This window comes from Candoia aspera, chromosome 1 (assembly GCF_035149785.1).
Source record: "Candoia aspera isolate rCanAsp1 chromosome 1, rCanAsp1.hap2, whole genome shotgun sequence".
Lineage (NCBI taxonomy): Eukaryota > Metazoa > Chordata > Lepidosauria > Squamata > Boidae > Candoia > Candoia aspera.
Genome location: NC_086153.1, coordinates 317,160,342 through 317,181,665, shown reverse-complemented (window position 1 = coordinate 317,181,665; position 21,324 = coordinate 317,160,342). Strand labels below are relative to the sequence as shown.

The 21,324-nt window shown below is 36.9% G+C and overlaps 1 protein-coding gene across 2 annotated transcripts in view; it reads left to right on the top strand.

The window, feature by feature from the left end:
• The window catches only part of NUDT14 (nudix hydrolase 14), a 63,515-nt gene extending 42,938 nt beyond the window's left edge, over positions 1–20,577 (top strand). Inside the window, exons 3-5 of one of the 2 annotated variants that reach the window (XM_063290420.1) lie at positions 7,099–7,163; positions 9,180–9,417; positions 18,808–20,577. In XM_063290420.1, coding sequence (XP_063146490.1) covers positions 7,099–7,163; positions 9,180–9,417; positions 18,808–19,048 — 544 coding nt within the window. In that variant the 3' untranslated portion in view covers positions 19,049–20,577. The remainder of the gene's footprint in view (positions 1–7,098; positions 7,164–9,179; positions 9,418–18,807) is intronic. The other variant, XM_063290419.1, reaches the window with a different exon arrangement.
• Positions 20,578–21,324: the final 747 nt, after the last annotated feature.

Here is a 21,324-nt window from a genome sequence, read left to right as displayed (position 1 = left end):
TAGTGTGAAAGGCTAAGTGTTTTTGTGTGGCTTTTCTTTTGTAATGCACAACATCTTCAATAGCCCCTTGAGAAAGTGTTGCCTTTTGGGGGGAAATGCATGATTTTTTGAAGGACTAAGGATGAGCTACTAAAGATTATGCAAGTATGCACACATTTACTCTTCAGTGTCCCTGTATTACCATATGGCCAAAGTTCTAGGAAAGTAAAGGAGTACACTAATTAAAAGATGTGGTGTTAACGTATTGCCCCTGGAATTGAGCAGGTGTGTGTTCTCCAATATAAATTGTTCTTTGGACCTGACTGATAAAAGAAGGCAATACTACTATGTTTATCTTATTGCACGATTTGATTTGATTTGATTTTGGCGCCACCTGACTCCAGAGCAATTCTGGTGGCTCACAGTATAAAACAAAATACAAATACAATAACATAAATAAAAATACAAGAAGAAAAATGACACAATGGCAGTCTGGAGAACAACATCAACACAAAAACAAAAAATAGCAATTATCTCTAACAAGGGAGGTTCCATCCACCCTTCCCCAAGGCCTGGGAGAACAGCCACAACTTTAAGGCCTTCCTGAATGCCATCAAGGTGGGAGCTATTCATATCTCAGGGTGTGGGGGGACCTCATTCCAGAGGGCATGCATCGTAACAGAGGACGCATGGTTCCTGGGTCCCAAAAGATGACACTGTTTTATCAAGGGAACCCAGAGTATGCCTACTCTGTCAGATCTTGCTGCCCAGGCAAAAACTGCAGGAGATAGGCAATCCCTCAAATGGGAGGTTCCTATGCCATGTAGAATCTTATAGGTGATAACCAGCACCTTGAATCGCACCTGGAAGCATAATGGCATCCAGTGCAACTTGCAAAGCAGGGGTGTCACATGGGCATGCCAAGGCATTCTGGACGAGATGCAGCTTCATCAATATATCAGGAGATACAGTAACTGACTTCAAAAATTAAACATTGATTTGAGGAAGGGAATGTGTTTCCCCTATTTGCTTTCTCTGATCCCATTAAAATTACTTGTCATTCAGGTACTATTACGATTTTAATATTCAAGAATTATTTATAGGATTGAATTAAAGAAAAAGAAATCACAGCCACTTGAAAGAAGAATCTATATAATTTTCTTCCAGCAGTTGAATAATTCTTGATAAATAATGTATCAAGGCAAAATTCACTTTTTCACATTTTTTCTTAAAGAAATTCTATAATTGAGATAAATATCTAAGGAAACTTATCAAATAAATATTTTTGAATTGAGACCCAAGTCATTCTAGGAGATAATCATGGCATGTAAGATTGTTAGATCCCACAAGCATTGCTTAAACAATTGTGCTGAAGAAAAATTATATTAATTCTGGCTCCATAAAAAAGTATATAAGAAGTAATAGCAAAGATTTGTTGAGTTTAGGGATCAAGGAATCATATTTTATTAAAGTGGCAAAACGTAAGGATTGAGCAAAGAAATTAACATGCAACAGCAGTGCTGGAAAACAGACATACAGAGTAAAAATAACATGCTTGAGCAGGCTTGGTAAGTTGTTGATTTGGAGAAATACAAACTGCATGCTAATTCAGAAGTATATCTGGCTAGCATCTATTGGTAGAATGATGCACAGTGATAGTGACAGTTCTATCATATGAATTTACTTGTTGAATAAAGTAGAACCTGAAAGTCTGGCAGAGGCATAGCATCCCTGATGTAACTTAGGTATCAAAGACCTCTGGGGACAGTTCAGTGCACATACAGATCTCCTTAGTGCACAGGATTCAGTGGGGCAATCCTAGGCTATGATGTGTTTAAAAATATCCCTTCAATTTGAGGAATATATGCAAATCAAAGCAGCCATCTCAATCCAATATTTTTCTCTTACCCTTGTCTATTCCATACAGTGTACAATGATTCATACATCTCTCATCATCCCACTGCACCTGAAACAAAGTTTTGTTGACTGTATTCTCCAGGGAGGGAGTAAGAACAAAAACGAATTGTATGCATTTCTGGCATGTTTGCACATGAGACTTATTGTTCAGGACCTTTTGATGTCAATTTCAGATTAAATTCTTGTATAGGCCTCATGACTTTCCAAGGAAAGCCTACTCTTTTCCTGCTCTTGTGTTCTGTTTTGGCATTCTGATAACATAATACTTGATCAGATGTAATCTTTTGTGTATTATGTTGCCAGATACATTCCCAGTACAATATGGGGAAAGCAGCAAGTTCTGTCTTTCTCTATGTGTGAGAGAGAAAGAGAATAAGAGAGAGAAATTCAGTGATGGAATCCCCTCCCCATCTTTTCTTTAGAATTCCCACTTGCAGCCCAAAATTGGTTATCCTGATTTAAGTAAAGATTATGACAAATTTCATATGTAGGGGTGTTTGAAATTCCAAAATCCTTCTCACTTCTGTGAGGATGGGCAGGGGGGAGGAATAACAACACCTGAATCATGATGCAAATAACACAACTTACATACTTTGGTCAGATATTATGATATCATTTTTTAAAATCCGTTCAGTCATGTCCGATTCTCAGAGACCACCTGAACGAGGCCCTGCAGTTTTCTTGGCAAGGTTTTTCAGAAGTGGTTTGCCATTGCCTCCTTCCTAGGACTGAGTGTGTGTGACTGGCCCAAGGTCACCCAGCTGGCTTTGTGCCTAAGGCGGGACTAGAACTCTCAGTCTCCTGGTTTCTAGCCTGGCACCTTAACCACTACATCAAACTGGCTCTCATGATATCATTACATAGATGTTATTTACGATGTGGAGCATCAGAACAAGAATTTAGCTTGAATTAATTATACTGTCTTATAACCATTTCTTTAAGATGTATTTTTGGTAGTTCCTTTAAATATGTAAATAAATATTTCTTGCCTGTTGGTGATTAAATACCTATAGAATTTACACCTTGAGCAGAGGCAGTAGATTCAAGGATGTGTACTGCATGCTTCTTTTCTCTCTCCGTCTTTCCAAGATAAAATAATATTGCATTCCAAGAAATCTGGACATCTATGGTCTGTAATGTCTTCATATCATGATAACCATGTTTCCCTTAGAGTTGTAAAGCAATTCTTTCTCTCTTGGGGTACCCTATTGGTATATGTGCATGCTCAAACCATCTTTAAACAACATCAATGTAATTTTGGGGCTCTTGCTCTTGGCTCATCTGGGTGCAAGATTCCAGTGATTCTGTAACCAGTTTGTTTTGGATCCTCTCCAGTTGTTGGGTAAGCTTTCCACCACAGCACAATGACATCATGACATGCATGATATCATTTTGAGTCATTATAGCTTCATATGAACATCTATGATTCTTCTGTTTAAAAAGTCTGGCTTTACTTACAATTGGAGTACAACTCTCTTTGAGCTGGTTCTAAATAAGATCCAAGAAAGCAGAATATAGCAAATTAAATCTGAAGCGCCCTCTGACATTCAGTAATTCCCCTTCCCTGAAAAGGAATTCTCCCGAATCCCTCTCCCTATTCATTCTAAGCAAGAAACCAAACCAAAACAGCAGCAGCAAAAAAAACTTATACTGGGAACAAGCTGAGAAAAATGGCTTACATATCAAAGGAACCACCCCAGGCCTCATACTCCCCAGTTATGGGGAAGCCTTGCAAGTTTTGTCTAATGTGATAAAACCCATCCTTGCCCCATATTGTTTTATCTAAAGTAAGGCTGTGTTTTCATTGGCAAAAATGAGACTTAAAAAAAAATTGGACCTGAAAATTCCCGATGACTGGTTGCCTTGAATTGTATTTGTTGGTGGAGAGGAAATAAATAGGTATATGCAAAATTCCTTATGATTATTCAAATGCTTAAAAGAAGTGCTGTTTTGAGATTCACCTTCTCATTCAAAATGTCATCCCTGATCCTTACATCTGCATTTATCTCAGCTTCTGGACACTTCCAGTCTAATGAAATTTAGTGTTTTTATGGAAAGCAATTGTCTACAAACTGTTCTTGTAAAATCAAAATTGGAAGGGCTATTTAGATCATCAAATTTATGTCTAATAAAGTAAAAATATTTGAATAAAGCAGTAAATTAAATATAATATTCCTATTATGTAAAATATCAAATATGTTATTAAATAATATTTAATATCATAAAGTAAAATATTTATTTCTCAACTGAAACACGAAAAATCACTTTCAGGAATATTTATTAATAGAATTAACAAATAATTAGTTCTTTTGTTAAAAAATACGTGTATAAATCCTTTATGCTTGAATATTCCCTGTTGTCTCAAGATGGCAAAGAAACAAGACAGTTGTAATGAAAGCACTATTTCATTCAAGTTTAATTTGATCTTGTTCCTTAACTTTGACAGCTTGGTTCTGATTGTTCCATCTGTTATGTACATGTCTTTAAGTGACTAAATCTCAAGGGAGAAAATAACCCATTCTTCAGTGAGTTGGCACATGTTACCTCATTTTCAAGAAATCATTATCCAGTCTCCCTCTGTCTCTTTGTTGAAATGTGAACTCTAATTTCATGAGGCTTTTAAAATTTAGGTGAAAATTTCCTTTTCTTCATTTGTAAAGAAGAATTTAACAAAATTCTCAACTGTCTATATACGTTGAACAGAACTAACTTGATTTTTTTTTATTAAAAAAAGCACAAAACTTTGAGAGTTTAGCTTTATAAAATGTGAATTCTTAGGACTTCAACAACATCTGTATATGCTGAATTGGGGTTGCTGTCTTTTTCTTCCTGACAATTTTTAACTAATTTAACTAATTAAATTTTTAAAAGTTAACTAATTTTTAATAATTACATGGTAGGAAGGTATAGCATATTCTCTTTATTTTAAGAACAGCTTTTCAATTAAATTTGATGGATATCGTTGAATGAGAATTTCTTTCACCTTATTTTTTTAAATAAGAACATTTACAAACAGAATGGAAAAAAATTGACATTTAAAGAATGTGGGAGAAAGTAATCACTAGTAAAATAGTAGTAGCAATGGAGATGATGAAAGGAGATAAGAATTTTTAAATAATCCTTCTCCAGTAGAGGAAACATTTCTGGAGATAGGTTTCCTTACATAATATAGATATAAAAGAAAATTTGGGATACTTTTAAATATAAGTGATGTAAGCTTCCTTACTTGTATCTATGCTTGACAGAATCCCTCCTGTCTGAAAACATTAACTTTGCAATAGTTTGAAGAAGAAATTCCAGTATCAAATCCTAGAAATGTGGCTTATCTGCTCATGTAGGAAAAAAACAGAAATAAAGTTGAATCATTAATAACATTGCAACCTTTGAATCAATATCCTTTAAAACTTTTGGTTATGTGTACCTGATTCAGCTGAACTCAGGTCACCAGCAAAAAATGTGTAATTTTGAACAGGTCTTCATTTCTCCATAATGAAATGGATAAGCCTGAATTAATTTCACTCTGATTCTGGATCTCCACAGATCTTAGATCTACATTTATTTCTTCATATCTCTTGGATACTGTAAAGGGTAGCAAAACAAAACAAATTATTAAAAATGTTTAAATAAAGATCACAGAGGGTGGATTGGATGGAATTTTCAGCCTTGCTTGACTCTTCCGAACGAATTAAGCCAGCCAAGTTTCAGATTAATAGGTTTGGGATAGGGTCATACTAAAACAGCAATACTGATTTAGGGTTCAAAAAGGAATGTGCCAATATTGCTTTTCTGGACAATTATTATAACTATGTTATGCAGCATAGAGGTACCCGTAACTAACCAACCTGCAAAATTTCAGAATAATTAATGCAGTGCATTTGTGGAGCTCCAAACTGGAAATGAAATGAAAAAGTAATGTTGCATCATTGCAATGCACATTCCATCCCCTTCGTATGTGTATATGGAGTTACGATGCACATACAAAAAGGGCAGAGCTTGTGTTGCAAATGCTTTTGTCTTTTGACCCCCTCATCTCTCCCAGTGGCAGAGAGAACCAGCAAAGATCACTGAACAATAAACAGTCCTGCAAAGTATTAGTTCAACGTTCCTCACTCAAAATTCTGGGTTTTAGTGGATAGAGAGTCTCAATAAAGCCATTAATTGTGTTCACTAGTTATAAATGTTGCAACTAGTTGTGTTAGAATACCAAGTGAATCAATGTTCAAATGTCATCTTCCATTTTTATGTATTATATCCACACTGATTTTCAAATGTACCCCTTCAGCCATCTGTACAGATTCCAGAACTTTTGGAATAGGGCAAGACATCAATCAAAATTAATATTAGATGGCTAACAAGCTATCATGGAAACCTAACATGTACATCAATTAAAAAAAATTTTGTCAAGAAGTTGGCAATAAAGCTGCCGGTAAAATAATTAAAAAGATAAAATTGTTTTTCTATAAAAAATATGGAAAATTTATTCTGTTTTGTTGTGTAAAAGCTTCATATATCTGACTTAACAAAAGAAAATAATTTATTGTACCAAAGCAGTATTTGCATGAGAGAAAAATTTCCAAAGCCAATAATTTTGTCCCATTTGTGCCCTGGCTTCTGAGTTCAGACCACTGGTCACTGATGTAGTGTTTTCAGAGAAAGTAGCAGCATTTGTCCCCTTTTCCAACTTCTGTATTACTAGGGTATCTTTATCTATAACAGGGATGGGCAGCATTGGAGAGATTAGAGAGTAAAAAAATCAGCTTCCCAACTTACACTGTGCTGCTGAAAGCCATCCAATGATGTGATAATGTCACTGGATGTCCATTTTTTTTTCAATATTTTCAATGGTGGGAATTTTTCATTGCACGAGGATTTCAATGGAGCAGATTCCTTACATTGTTCCAGAGGTATTGTCTCCAAAACCAGGTGATCTTAGACAGCCCAGGGTCCCTCTTTTCAGGGGAGATGGGCGGTGATAAAATTTGAAAAATAAATAAATAAATAAATAAAATCTCCCTTAAATCAAAAATAGCTTCTTCACTTGTGCAACTATCATTTAATAGTAGTGTCTGTTAACTCATGTGCTTGCCTTTTAAGACCTAGCCCTTAACCAATTGAAACTCAAGACTCTCAGTATAGCACGTTACTTTCTTAAACTTCATTAATCTGTGGTCTTGTGATGCTTTTTCTCTTTTCTATTCTCAGTGTGTCCATTCTTATCTTCAATATTTCTCGGCAATGCTTTGTTATGGTGAAGCAGTTCCGTCCAGGTAATCCTCTTCCTTACTTTAGCTTTTGTTTTCCAGCAAAGCAAAGCTCTTATGGGTTTAATAGTAAAAAGCAGGTGGGCCTATGAATAGTTGTAGCATAATAATTTGTTCTGTAGCCAGAGGAAACTGCAATCAACCTTCTGGTTAATTACTGTGCTCTGAGCTTCCTGACAGGATATTACCATCCTGAGATCTGTCAGTTTCACTGTAAGTTTATATCTTTCAATTAAAGTGAAAGATGTTTTCTGCTAAAAAATAAATCTATCACATATATCTCCTGCTATTTCTCCAAGGCAAGGGAGACAGAGTCATGACAATTGGCTATAACTCACTAACTTCGCATCATTGTATGGATAACCAGTTATCTTTACAGATTGTCCAATCCAAACCTAGTTTAAAGATCCCTAAAACAGGTGAACAACAGACTAAATTTCTCATCAAGAGTGAACACCTATCCATTTGTGAGACACTTGATCACAGTCTTCTCCATTAAAATGAGGTATTTTTCGGTTAAAATTGTAATAATTTGTAAATCAGTAGCTATATATGAGAGCCAGTTTGGTGTAGTGGTGAAGGCATCAGGCTAGAAACTGGGAGACCATGAGTTCTAGTCCTGCCTTAGGCACAAAGCCAGCTGGGTGACCTGGGCCAGTCACTCTCTCTCAGCCCTAGGAAGGAGGCAATGGCAAACCACTTCTGAAAAACCTTGCCAAGAAAACTGCAGGGATTTGTCCAGACAGTATCCAAGAATTGGACACAATTAAATGGGTTAAAAAAAAATCTATATATACAAATCAGCATTTACACATGCTCTGTCTTGTATTCCTTCTTCCAGTAGAAGAGTGGTCACCTTACTGCCTTTCCTGATATTTAAGTTTTAAATATCTATAAGTTTAACAAAAATTAACTTATGGTTAGAAGATGTAAACAAAAATAAAATGATAATGCAAAATGAATTAAGTGATTTTAAAAAAACATGTGAAACCTCAGAAAACTAAGATTTACAATGGTTCCAAACAAACTTCCAAAGAAAGGAATAAAAAAACTCATGTCTCCAGTACCCACCTATCTAACTTCTGATGATGAGTAACCTAGAGAAAGTCTCATTTGCTTTTTCCAGCGAACATAGATGTTATAACTCTAGTGACACAGCAGCTGATTTGGCAGGCTGAAAGACTCATCACTGTGCACATGGTACATCATGTACATGCCAATGTCCCAAAAAGTATCAGTGATTCCTGTGAAATAAGCATGTTAGCTGACAAACATGAGTGGTTCCTGAAGTGAAAATAATTCTGGAAGGAAAAAAAATCAAACTCTATAAGCCATTCAGATATGTCTTCTTTCTGCTCAATGCAATTAATTGATTTCCATTCAACTTCAAAATACTCAGAACATTAGATATTCCAGTGCCTTCTAAGTGCAGCTGTTACATCTTGCTAATTGTATACTCTATAAGGAATATAGATGTGCACATCTAATTAAATGAGTCCCTCAGCCTTTTACAGCCTGAATATATACAAGAGATTAGTTGTTATTAGTTGTTTTAATTCTGCCCTTCAAGTCTGCTGTGGCAACGAAATCCAGAAAGGGGAAGATAGAAATGTTTTACTTTGTGATTATTAGCATAATAACCATATTGTGCGTTTTCTGTCTTCTCCCTGATTTGAAGGAACTGAACCCAATGCCACATAACCTGAATAAAGCCTAATTATGTAATTAAAAGAATTGCTCTTCCTATATTTGCCTTAAGGGAGCAAAGAAAGCCATGGGACTGAGCCCACAGTATTGGTATTACCTGCCGCATTTGAGGGAAAATACTTGTTTTAAAGTGGTGCTGAAACTACCTCTCCCCTGACGAAAATTGTGATGCTCTTATCTTCCATTTCTTAATGCATGGAAGGATGGGATGGCATCTGCTTGACTGATCCAATTTCTCTTTTCAGATAAATACAACCTGACCATGCATGCTCAAAAAGTGACAAGCAACTGATTTTACTTTTTGCATCTTTTCAGCTGTCTATATGTGTGAAATGGAACAACAGTGTCCTCAGTACTTTGAGAATAAGAACGAAGAGAGTTGGTGCCCTCTGTCTGGTTTTTTGCCTGCTTCAAAAGGAATAACATATGAACTCTGTGCTGGTATTGTAGACAAGCCAGAGCTCTCTTTGGAAGAAATTGCTTGCAAGGAAGTTAAAGAAGAATGTGGCTATGACGTTCCTGTAACCAGCCTAAAAAGAATCACTTCGTACAGGTTTGTAGATCAATGATTTTCAAAGACCAATCAATAGAGAAGGTTTTGTAAAATCTCATCTGACATATGTTATAATCTGCTAGTTATTTTGACAGTTTATTTTTTTTTCCCCCCTTGGGTTTGGGTGAACTTCCTTGGTTTTTTTCCCCAGTCCCAGGTTTGTAGCGAAAGTAACAGATTTTTCAAGCCATAGTAGACCACTGCAACTAGGCTACAGTCACAAATAGTTAGAATGACTGACCTTTATCTTTGAGCATCTGGGAATTGGTGGTAGTGACATCTGCTATAAGAACTTGGAAGATGAAGGCAACAAGAAAGGGAATTGTTCCCTTTTGAATGTCCTAATATCTAAGGCTTCAGGGTAATAAATCCCTTGTAAAGCACTTACAAATTAATTAATTATAATTTTGGTATATTGCCGTATTTGAGAATGATTTGTGATATAAAACCAAAAGACTGACCAAAAAAAACCCCAGTTCAAATAATTATATCAATTAAATTATGATAATATTGAAATGTATTATTCTGATTCCATTGTGGCAATCAAAGGCTCTCTGAAACAACACCATTTTTACAACCTTTTTAAGAACGTTAGGGTGAAGGAACAGCAATGAAGAAACATTACCTTTAAGGCTGCCTACCAACTTCTCAAAAGGAAAGTGGGGAGACCTTAAGCAACTTTTCATTGAATGAGCATAAGGACCAGGAGGATTCTATTTACAGGAGATAGTCCTGAAGAGACATGGGAACTAACTCATTTAAGCTTTATAGAATAAAACCAGTGTGTTGAATTATAACTGAAAACCTTGGAAACTAGTACAATACCTGCAAAACAGGTGTATTGCGGTAACAATTCTGACCCACTAACCAGCAGGCCATGTATGGTACATTGCAATAGTTTAACCTCTAACTTACAGAGGGACATGATTTACCATTGCCAAGAGTTTTTTGGAGTGGGCAACTATAATAAACCAAATGAATTCATTCATTCATGTTCTCCTGCTACTAATAGGGCTGAGCAAAGGCTCCCCTGCCCACAGTCCAGCAGTAGCTGTGAGGTTACAGACTTGCTTCTACGGGGGAAATGCAACCCTGTCCAGACTCAAAATACTGTAAGCTGGTTTTTGGACAAACTGTAACTCTACGTGGCAAGGAAGACAGAATGAAATAAAGGCATAATAGAAATTTTTTTCTTCCACTTGGTTTTAAGTAATATAGAGAATTCCCCAAAACATACCATTTTTATGTAATCTAAGGAAACATTGTTACTACTGTGTATGCATACACAGTTTTTAAAAGGCATCTTTCAATGTACAGTAATTCATTTGCTCAAAGCAACATAAAGTAAGACATATAGGAAAACAGTATCCTGTATATATGAATCTACTTACTAATTGGCATTATATGGTGTAGTCATCTAGTGGCTCTCAGAGGATTCAGAAGTTTCCCAGTTGTGCTATTTAATTAAAACGAATAAAACAAAACAAAGATGTTAAAGATTGAACTGAGAACATTCTACTTGCTTAGTTTTTGTTTTGCTAGTAATCTACTGTTCCTTTCTGGTCAGTAAATATCACTGTAAATCGAATCCAGTTCAATCCGCAACCACTATAAACATGAATAGAAAGGCAAAGAAAATAATAAAATTTTATCATAGTCTGCACAGTAGCTCCAAAAGGAAAATCTTTACCTGTTGTGTTATATAAATAATAAGCAGTTCATTTCCTTGATTTTCTTCTTTGCACAGAATTGATATCTTTTCCTGCATTTAATTTTCATGAAACTATATCAATGTCCTCTTACATTCCAGGCCCTCCACTATCAAAACTTTCTGCTACCAAGGCAGTTGTTACATTTAACATGACATTGTCACAAAAAATGGTAGCTCAGCATGGTGTCTCCCCTCCCTGCCCTTTTACCTAAGTTGGGATCTCATCACATTGTGCATTTTCCTTGCTAGCAGCAGCCATTGATTTAAGCCAGAGGTAGGGAAACACATAACTGGATGAAACTGTAACAAGTAACTAGTAAAACATGAGTTGGGGCCACCGTTATCACCAGCATCACCTTGGAAATGTCCCTTTCTATTTACAGTACTTTTGTTTGCTGATTCTTAAAATTAAAAAGCCAAGACCACTCCAGTCACAGTCAGTCTAGACACATGGCTAAATCACCTATTTACTGCCAGAACTGATTAAAGAAGGCAGTGCCAGAACAGTAAACAGTATTAGCCCTTATTAGGTGGTCTCCTGCAGTTGCAGGTGTTTAGAGCTCTCAGGGGATCTGCCTTTTTAAATCCATTTGTTGCCTATAGCAAACTCTTGTATCCCAACACACAGTTTCAAAATTGTTAAGATGGACCATTTTCTGGCCCTTGTGTAATGGCAGGATTATTTAAATTATTAAATATATAATGGGATCTATTTTGTTACTCCTAAGTTACTGTTGTAAGGACACCATTTTTATAAGGAATTTAATATTGTTGCTGTTTCATTGAAATTCAGTTAGAAATGAAAGAAGCCAACTGTGTGTGTGTAAAGAGTATTTGGAATTAAAGAAATGTCAGGAATTAAATACTCTAAAATGAAAATGTGCTCATAGCCTTCTGCCTCCCCAGATTGCAGCCTTCTGAAAAAAGCATCTGTTCTCATACTTGGAAATGCATGTCAAAATGTATGGAAAAGTGGTGATTTTAAAAGGAAGCAAAACTTCATTTGCTTTTCTTCCTGACAACTCTGTTAAAGTGGATGCTAACATTAAAAAAATGAAGAAGGTGGAGGAGGGAAGAAAACTGGGAATTAAGTACAAATCCTCAGCTGCCAATCCTGGCAAATGTTGTTTCCTGCTGGATTAACAAGCTCTGTGCTAAAGAGAGGGGACACTGAGCACAGGAGAAGTCTTTTACTACTCCTTGGAGCCAGATTAGAGGACTAGTTTCCTAGATGAAAAGGTGCTTTCTTTGGCATGGAACAAAGCCTGCAGTCCTAGCCGTGCTTTGTTGGGAATCACCCTCAGTAGGATACTTTTGAGGAAAAATGGATAATCACATCTTAAAAGTTGCATCTTGGAATTCTGTTGTATATAATGCATTATTACCACCTTTTGAATTGTAATTCAGTAGTCAACCCTCAAAAAAGGCTTTGATGTTGTGAATTCTTTCTTACCCACTACTCTAATCCACCATGTGGTATTAGATTGCATTCTGTTTTATGTGTATCTTGTAAACTTGTGTTAGCCAAATAATTGGGAAGGGAGGTAACACTGAGGTAAGAGTTACTGGAAAGGTTATATACATGGGATGTGTTATGTTCTGTATGTATTTGAGTAGAGAGCCATGATATTAGAATGGCTTCAAAGCCCTCTTGTAAGATATTATACATCTCAGCATTTCCTATATTTCCTATATTATAGTTCCTACATGCCAGTTTCCCTACAAATGTACCCATAGCTGTGTCAGTTGGAAAGGTATGTGTATTCTGAGCTGAGAATTGTTTCAGATCACAAAAGAATGCCAGAAAAAGCAAACATATACAATGTAAAATTATTCGGGGTTACATATTAGTCCATCCAACCCCAGCTTTGTCTGCTCTAGTGATAACGAGTCTAGTATATCAGGTTCTTTCAGCCCTTTGGGACCTTGTAACTGGAAATACCAGGATTTGATTCAGACTCCACATGTCTGCCGCTTTCCTGACGATGTGAGCATTCCTCTGCAACCATCTTTTTCACCTATAGGCCAGCAGGTCACCAGATCCATTTCCCCTTTGCTTGCTGCATTGTCTCCTGGTTAACTGAGCACTGTTGGTCAGCCAACATTACATTACATACTTGCATTGTCGACATATCTGGGAATGAATACCTCCAGAGAAATGAAGAATTACAGAATAAGAAATGGAATTGGTAAGAGCAAGAGTAACTGCAGATGAGATGAGCAGGATACCCTGCTAAGACTGAGAAGAGATGGCAAAATTCCCCAAGCAACTCAAGACTGCTCCATAAAAGGAGCCCATATCTACTTGCATCAGGAAACTAGTTATTAAATATTCTGCTTCCTACTAAGTTATTTCCTGGAAAAATGGCATATTGTATTGACTCCATTTTATATGCTATACCCTAGCTTAAGGGCTACTTAGTATACAAATCTGAAATTTTGTAGCTGAGATAAATGATTGTTATTCCTTTTGGAGGCACAAATGTTGGATCAAGTTAGAGCTTTGTTCTCCTAAGGAGAACTTAGGGATTTTATTTCTTTATATAATTTATAATCCACCTTTCTGCTCAGAAGGCACTCAAGGCAGCTACTAGTAAAACCTAACAAATATCATAGCTTTAACTGAAAAGGTCTAACTAAATAGGCAGGTCTCAATTCATTTCCTAAATGCAGGAAGAATAGGGACAGTGGCAGTTCTAGCTTGGGAATGACACAGGAGAAGATCCTCTCCCATGTATTAGATAAATGGAGCTCAGGAATATCAGAAAGATCTTCCCCCTTGTGAGGTTAGGGGGGAGGATGCCCAGAAGCAAGTCTTTGTTTGTTTCAATCAATTTACTTGGCTACCCATTTCACAACAACTTTGGGTAGCTAACAGGATTAAAACCCAAATATAAGCAAAAAATAATATACATAATGGCATCCAAGGACAACAGCAGTCACCATAAATTAACATCCATCTTGCAGGCCCAATTACCAGTCTTCTTGGTAACAGTCCCTTTGCTCTGGAATAGCAAGGTCAAGGTAGCCATCTCCCTACTGTCAAGGCAGAAAGTGATGACAACTGCTCTCTTCCATCAAGCCTTTGGAGCAGAAGATGTCATCTGATTGAAGGAACTGCTTGGGGAGGGGAGAGTTACGTGATGTGGCTTGATACTGATTTTGAGGATTTATTTTTTATTGTAAGCTGGCTAGAATCTGGAGAGTAAATGGCATAAAACATAAAAAATAAATTGCAATAATCAGTTCAGGATGTAACCTAGATGTTGCTAGGTCTCAACAGCTCAGGAATGGTTGCAGCTAGCAGGTTAGATGTAATTGTGCAAACACATTCCTTATTACCACTGCCACCTGGAACTCCAAAGATAGCTGAATTTAAAGTTCCTTCCCAGTCTGCAGACCTGCTCTTGCAGGGAGGATGCAGCCCGCAAAGCCTAGTTTCTTATTGACAAACAGCACCTTTTTATTTTCTGGATTTAATTTCACTTTGTTCCCCCTTATCTAGTCCATTATTGAAGTTAGGCAAGTTTTTCTTTTCTTTTTTTTCTTTTTGAGTTAGATAGCAAGGAACAGTAGACATCCCCCATCCCCAGACTGTGGTTACACTTCAGAAGTATATTGAATCCAATACCAGGGCCTCATTTCCTTTGTTTATAGTTTTATAAATTGAATTTCTTTGATGTTTTACAAAAAGAAAATATAGTAAATGGAGTATAATCATATCTAATGTAGTTTTTTGTGCAGTGCTACATTCTGCATTGTAATCTATACATAAATGCAATTTTAACCTCACTACACTGTGGTTAAAGACTGTAGTGCAATTTAGTGGAATCACCTGCTAGTACACCTGCCTTTACAGATTATTAGAGTATAATATCATTTTGTGTCAATTGCTGCTATTCTGTGGGTGTGTTTTCCTGCACCTGCTACTTATAACCTCAGAACTGTGTAAAGGTCTAAGAAATTATCTAGGGAAATTACCTTTATTGCTCACCCATTGTGTGTTCCTGGATTTGGAATGCAATACAAGGAACACTATGAGTCTAGATAAATGTTGTGTAAAATGTTTTCTATAATCTAGATTGTAGATTCTTAATTACATTCTGTTAAGGAATGAAAGTCAACATTTTACTTAAGCATGGCACTTTAAAATTTAGTATGATTAATGAGAATCCATTTTTAAGAATGAATATGAAAACATCGATTTAGTAGAAAATTACCTACATTGTTCTGTTTTTATGCTTGGAGCTGCCTGGAGTTGATTGGATTTGGGTGGTGTCCAAGCTGAATAAGAAGGAAGGAAGGAAGAGTATTGTATGAAAAAAGAACATTGATTCTCCCAACAGAATGAATGGAAAGCCATAAGGAAAAAGGGTATGGAAGTTACTTGGAATGGAATGAACCAAATTATGTTATAAAACATCACAGAAATGTGTGGACTTTACTAATGGAAAGTATGAAAAAAATGCTTGGTTTAATGATGAAGTGAAAGAAGCTGGGGCTGAGAAAAATTAAGAGTATATGAATGATTTGCTACAAAAACTGAGGGCAAAAGAGAAAGATATGTGTAGAGAGAGAGAAAAGTAGTTGTAAAGAAAGAATGTAAAGAGCAAGGAATGATTAAGACTAAAAATGGCAGAGGGAATGCAGAGTGATTTTGGTGGAATTGTTAAAGTTTTGAAAGTGGATAAAAAGGAATGAACAAGAAACCTTCAGTGGAGTAAATAAAGAATGAAAGTGATTAAATTATTTGGGATGTTAACTAATGCTGGAAGGAGTATTTTAAAGATTTGTGTGGGAATGATTATAATACACTGAAAAACTGAACTAAAATAAACGGTTAAATAAAAGGAAATAATACATTTTGAAAACCTCCCAGTAGGTTGCAGGTGTAGCCAGTGTAACTGAAGAAATGTTAAAATGGGGGTAAGTTTGCATCTGTGCCTGACATTTGGAACAGTAGCATTTTTTTCTGTTACAGAAAGTGGAAGGATTTGAAGTGAAAAGAATGAACTCAGCCTGTCCCTTTCTCCATTGTTTTGAAAGGGCTCTACTATCTACACTGATGGCTTTGAAAAAGATAACAGCAGGAATTTACAGCTGATGAGATGAAATCTGGCTGAAGACACTGAAGCTTCTTATCAAGAAAGCTGGAAGGGTTTTCCTTTAAGCGTAGAGCTGGAAGTTGAGCTGCCTAAAAGCCAGAAGAAAAATAGTAACAGGTTAAATATGCCTGAAGCCACAGCAGCTGAAGCAGATAAAGATAAGGCAAGGTCAAGGCTAGGAAAAGCCCCAGTGGTAACTGCCCTTTGAAGAAGCTTGTAGATGGACTTACTGTAGAACGCCAAAACACATCCTAGCGAGACAGGCCTAGGAAGGGGTCAAGCAGCAGTGTGTGGCACTGTGGCTGAAAAAGTCCTGCAGCAGACTGGTGTGGTAATACATGGCCTAACAAACGGGGGCAGTGGGAGAGGCTTGCTGAAGAAGCCCCCACAGCAGTGATCTGTCAGACCCAGCAGCAGAGAGCAAGTACCAGGTTGAAACTGACTTCCTGGGAAAGGGTGCTGGGAGGATGCACAGATGCAGTTCTCATTATACCTGTAGGCCTAGTTAACTTCAAGCTTTTAACCAGCCTAGTAGTCCATAAAAGAACCAGGGCAGGAGGTGAAAATAAAACTGGGTCACCCCTTGGAAGGTAGCTCCATCCTCTAACCCAGTGTTTCTCAGCCTTGACAACTTGAAGATGTGTGGACTTCAACTCCCAGAATTTTCCAGCTAGCATGGCTGGCTGGGGAATTCTGGGAGTTGAAGTCCACACACCTTCAAGTTGCCAAGGTTGAGAAACACTGCTGTAACCAAATTCCCAATTGGCTGACTAATTTTGGTCAGTTATCACCTGTGCTTGTAACCATCCTGAGTGAAATGAACAACAGAGTAAATGCAAAAAGTACAGGGGGAATAGTTTGTAAAGTACCCAGGCCTGGGGTTAATGTGTTTATTGATGCAATTGTGGAGCGCCTGTCATATCTGTATGGTTTAACATTCTGGGGTTGTTTTTAGTCCAGGCAGCTTGTTTTTGTTTGTTTTTATTGTTTTCTGGATTTTGCAAGCCACCCAGAGTCTAATGGTGTGGGCAGCTATAAGAAATTTAATAAATTAAGTGTCCTGGCTATTATTTGGCAGAATTCTGATTGAAAGGGTATAAGAGGTAAACATGAGCAAAATTTTGGAAATGCAGTCTGGCTTTATGCCAGACAAAGGATGTGCAGACAGATGTTTGCTCTTCAAAAGGCTCTTGAAATATGTATCAATACAAAAAGTAATACATTTTATTGCTTTAGAAAAAGCATATGATCAAGTGAATAGGTTTGACTTACAGAATATTTTGCACAAGCCTGGAGTTGAAGATTGGTTGCTGAATGTAGTAAGAGCACTATATGAAGTAAGTAAAACATGCGTGAGAATAAAGGATGTTTACCAAATGCTTCAAAACTGAGCAGGGAGTAAGACAAGGATACGTGATATCCCCTTGTTTGTTTAATGTATCTATTAATACATCTATAAAGGATACTTGTGGTGACAACAGAGGTGTTGGTTGAGAACATTAATGTAGATGTACTTTTGTATGGAAACAAAACTATGTTGCTGGCTGAGACCCCAAATTATAGTGAAATTAAATAGATGGTATGGTGCAACAGGGAGTAAGAGTCCGAAAATAAATATATCAAAGGCCAGGATAGTTGTATGTGGGAAAATGAAATGAAAGATTGCAAAGTATAAGTCAATAGTGAAAACCAGAGCAAGAAGCTGAATTTGTGTAGCTTGGAAGAATGTTTACTAAAGATGGAAAAAAATTAAGATGTGCACATGCTGGTAGAAGAATAGTAGGGAGTATGTGGTCTGTTGCAAGGAATGAATGCTTGCCAAAAGAAGTGAGAATGGCTATGTATAAGTATATTTCTACCCACTTTGTTAAACAGAAGTGAAACTTGCAATGTCAAGGGAAATGTAAAAGTAATTTGAATGCAGCAGGAATGGGATACTTAAGGAGTGTTAGTAGTAAAACAAGAATGAATACTTGATGAATGAATGTAGATTGAATATAGAAGTGAGTGGCAATATGTTACAAAAGCAGTATGTTAAAGTGGTTTGGTCATATAGAGAGAATGAGCAAGGATCAAATTGCAAAACAAATATATGAAAGAAGAGTTACTGCAGCAAGACAAAGGGAAACTTGTGATTGCATGGTGTTAATCAGATATTCAAAAATGAGAGTTCAGAAGTTTGAAGAACAAAGGGCAACATGTAAAGCAGAGTATGGACTTCTGTTCTGCCACAGTCAAGAGATTCTTGGCAGTACATAACACAATCCAGAACAAAATATTCCCAATAAAAATATTAAAACATCCATGATATAAAATGTCTGTGTGTGTAGACATATACACATAATACACATATACATGTGTGTGTTAGTAATGGAATCAAGGAAAGTTTGCAAGAATAGAAAGGCATGAAGTAGTATACTGAATTGTGTTGATAATGAACTGGATATAGTTACTTTTTCCTTTGCCTTTAATTTCTTCCATGTTTGTAGAAAGCGAATAGTGTGATGACTATGTACTTATGTTAATCTAAGGTTTACTTAAACTTACATTCTTATTTCTTTTTCATCCCTCAAGATCTGGAGTTGGTGTGACAGGATCAAAGCAGACATTATTCTACGCACAGGTAACCGATGAGATGAAATCGAGTGAAGGAGGTGGTCAGCCAGAGGAAGGCGAGCTGATTGAAGTTGTGGAAATACCTCTGCAGGATTCCATGAAATTTGCATTTGATGAGACTTTCCCTAAAACTATGGGTGTTGTCTTCAGCTTCATGTGGTTCCAGTCCAACATAGCACCAAAACCGCTTGAAAAATAAGGTTCTGGACAAATAGAACAGAAAGACAGGACCAATCTCTCAAGATGGTACCGTTCCTAAATTTGCTATAGTAAAGATTCACAAAGTTAATAATTTGGAAATGCAGATCTGGATTATATGCTAACAGTGGCAGATAAGTAACTCAAGTTTTAATAGGTTTTTCATCCCATATTTTATTTCCCATCAGGCAGAATTTGAGGGAAGGACATTTGCAAAAAAAGAAGCATAATTATCTAGGGCTCTTGCTGGTCCTAGGGCCTAGCCAAGGAGCAGGCCAGACTGCCTTCAGAGCAGTGAGCTGTTCTAATACCTTATTCACTGAGGACATTAGCTGAGAAGGTAACGGGTACCTTTGTCAGTGGAGTGCGACCCACATCTGCTCTCCTTGCCATCCCAAGTGGCACTGCTGACTCTCTGTGCTATTCTGACTGGCACTGGATTTTCTTCCTCTGTTGTTTCGTAGAAGGCTCTCCTTAATATATATCTTATTCACTGTAAAATTCCTGATTAACTTGGATTTCGTCATTAATGTGTCTTCCTTAATTTAGAGTAAATGTCCCCAGGCAGGGCCCGTGCTTAAATATTTATTTAATTAAAGTATCCATACCCCACATTTCAAACAAAAAGGCACCCAGTGCAGTGCACAAATCAATAAAAAGAGACATCTGTGCATTTAGGCTTATAATCTAAAAATTCAAGACACACAAAGAAAAATGCGAAGGAAAACAAGAATACTCATGTACCAGCAATTAATGTTATAACCAGCTTAGTCTCTCCCTGCGCCACCCCTCCTGGAATGGCTTGATAAATTACTCCTTTGAGTCAAGTTTGACTTCTGGTGACTACATGGACTGATCCATATAATTTTCTTGGCAGCAGCACAGGAGGAAGTTTGCCATTGCCTTCTTCCAGGACATTGCTTGGACTTCCCGGTCTGATCAGTAGAACTGGGATTTCCTGTTGGATTCCTATCCAAATGCTAACCAGGCCTGATATTGCTTAGCTCTTTTGCTATCAAACAAGGTTGACTAGGTGCTGCGTGGATGACTATTATGGGACAGGAGAGGCCTGATGGAAGTGGTTTCTCAAGGTAACTAAGGCTAATAATACTTTCTATCCCATCCCAGCTAGTTTTAATTCTGTTCAGAACCTAACAACAGCAATAATAATCCAGTATAGCTCTATTCCATGTCATAATCAGCTGAATAAATTCAGTACAGGAAGCAAGGGCAACCTTTCTGTTTAATGTATGTAAATTAATGGTCTCAAGCACTGCCTTCTTCTGAGTGAGTTACATGAATATGTGACATCTTCCAAGAGCTTCTCTTGGTCCTCTCAACTTTGAAAAGAAGGTGGGTGAGTGAATATTGTGGATAGGATCTTCTGTTATCTTGACATGAATTGTCTCATGTTCTAGATGATTTTATTTTTGGAATTAATGTTTTAATAATTTTTTAAGGTTGATCATGTTTTTTTATTTAATGTTTTGATTTGATGTTTTAGTCATCCCTCTGCTTTAACCATATTAAAAACTTGATCAAATTGAAACATAGGATAAGCATTTTAAATAAAAATAAAGATAAATGGTATGGCATTTGCATTATTCTCATAAATAAAATGTTCTTTTTCTTATTTCCAAATTAAGACACAGGGATCATTCAGCTGACAGCTAAAATTATGCTTCAACTTTAGAACTGCAACCTTCAGTAATGCTGTGAAATGTGCCATGACTGTAGGCCCTGAATAGAACAGCCATCCTTCAAAGCAAAAGAAATCTAAATTATCTGCAAATGAAAGGAGAGCAAAGCTGCTCCTGATCTCAAATGTGCTGTTCACTCACGTTAGCATTAATTACCATAGCAATGCTATCTGTGTCAGGAGGGTGATTTAAAATGCATGTTCCAAAGCAACTTATCTCCAGAGTTGTGCAGTACAAGAGACAGACCTCCTTCGGTAATGCTGTTGGCTGAGGCCATGCTCCACTGGTATTCTGTGGCTGATAGTGCTAGAGAGAATGGCTTTCCTCAGGACTTGAGTTCAAGCTCACAGTAATGTGCAGAATCATATTCCTATCACCAAATATAGGCAGGATCTACAGGATCTATATATTGTGTGTGTGTGTATGTGTATCCTATTTCTGAGGCACCACTACATAGTCGTCTTGGGCATGCGTTAATGAATCTCAACATTCACTGAATTTATAATGGGATTGAGTACTGCAATTCAGTGTTGTACTTATGGGAATTTTAATTTCTGGATTTAAAAGTACCCATGTG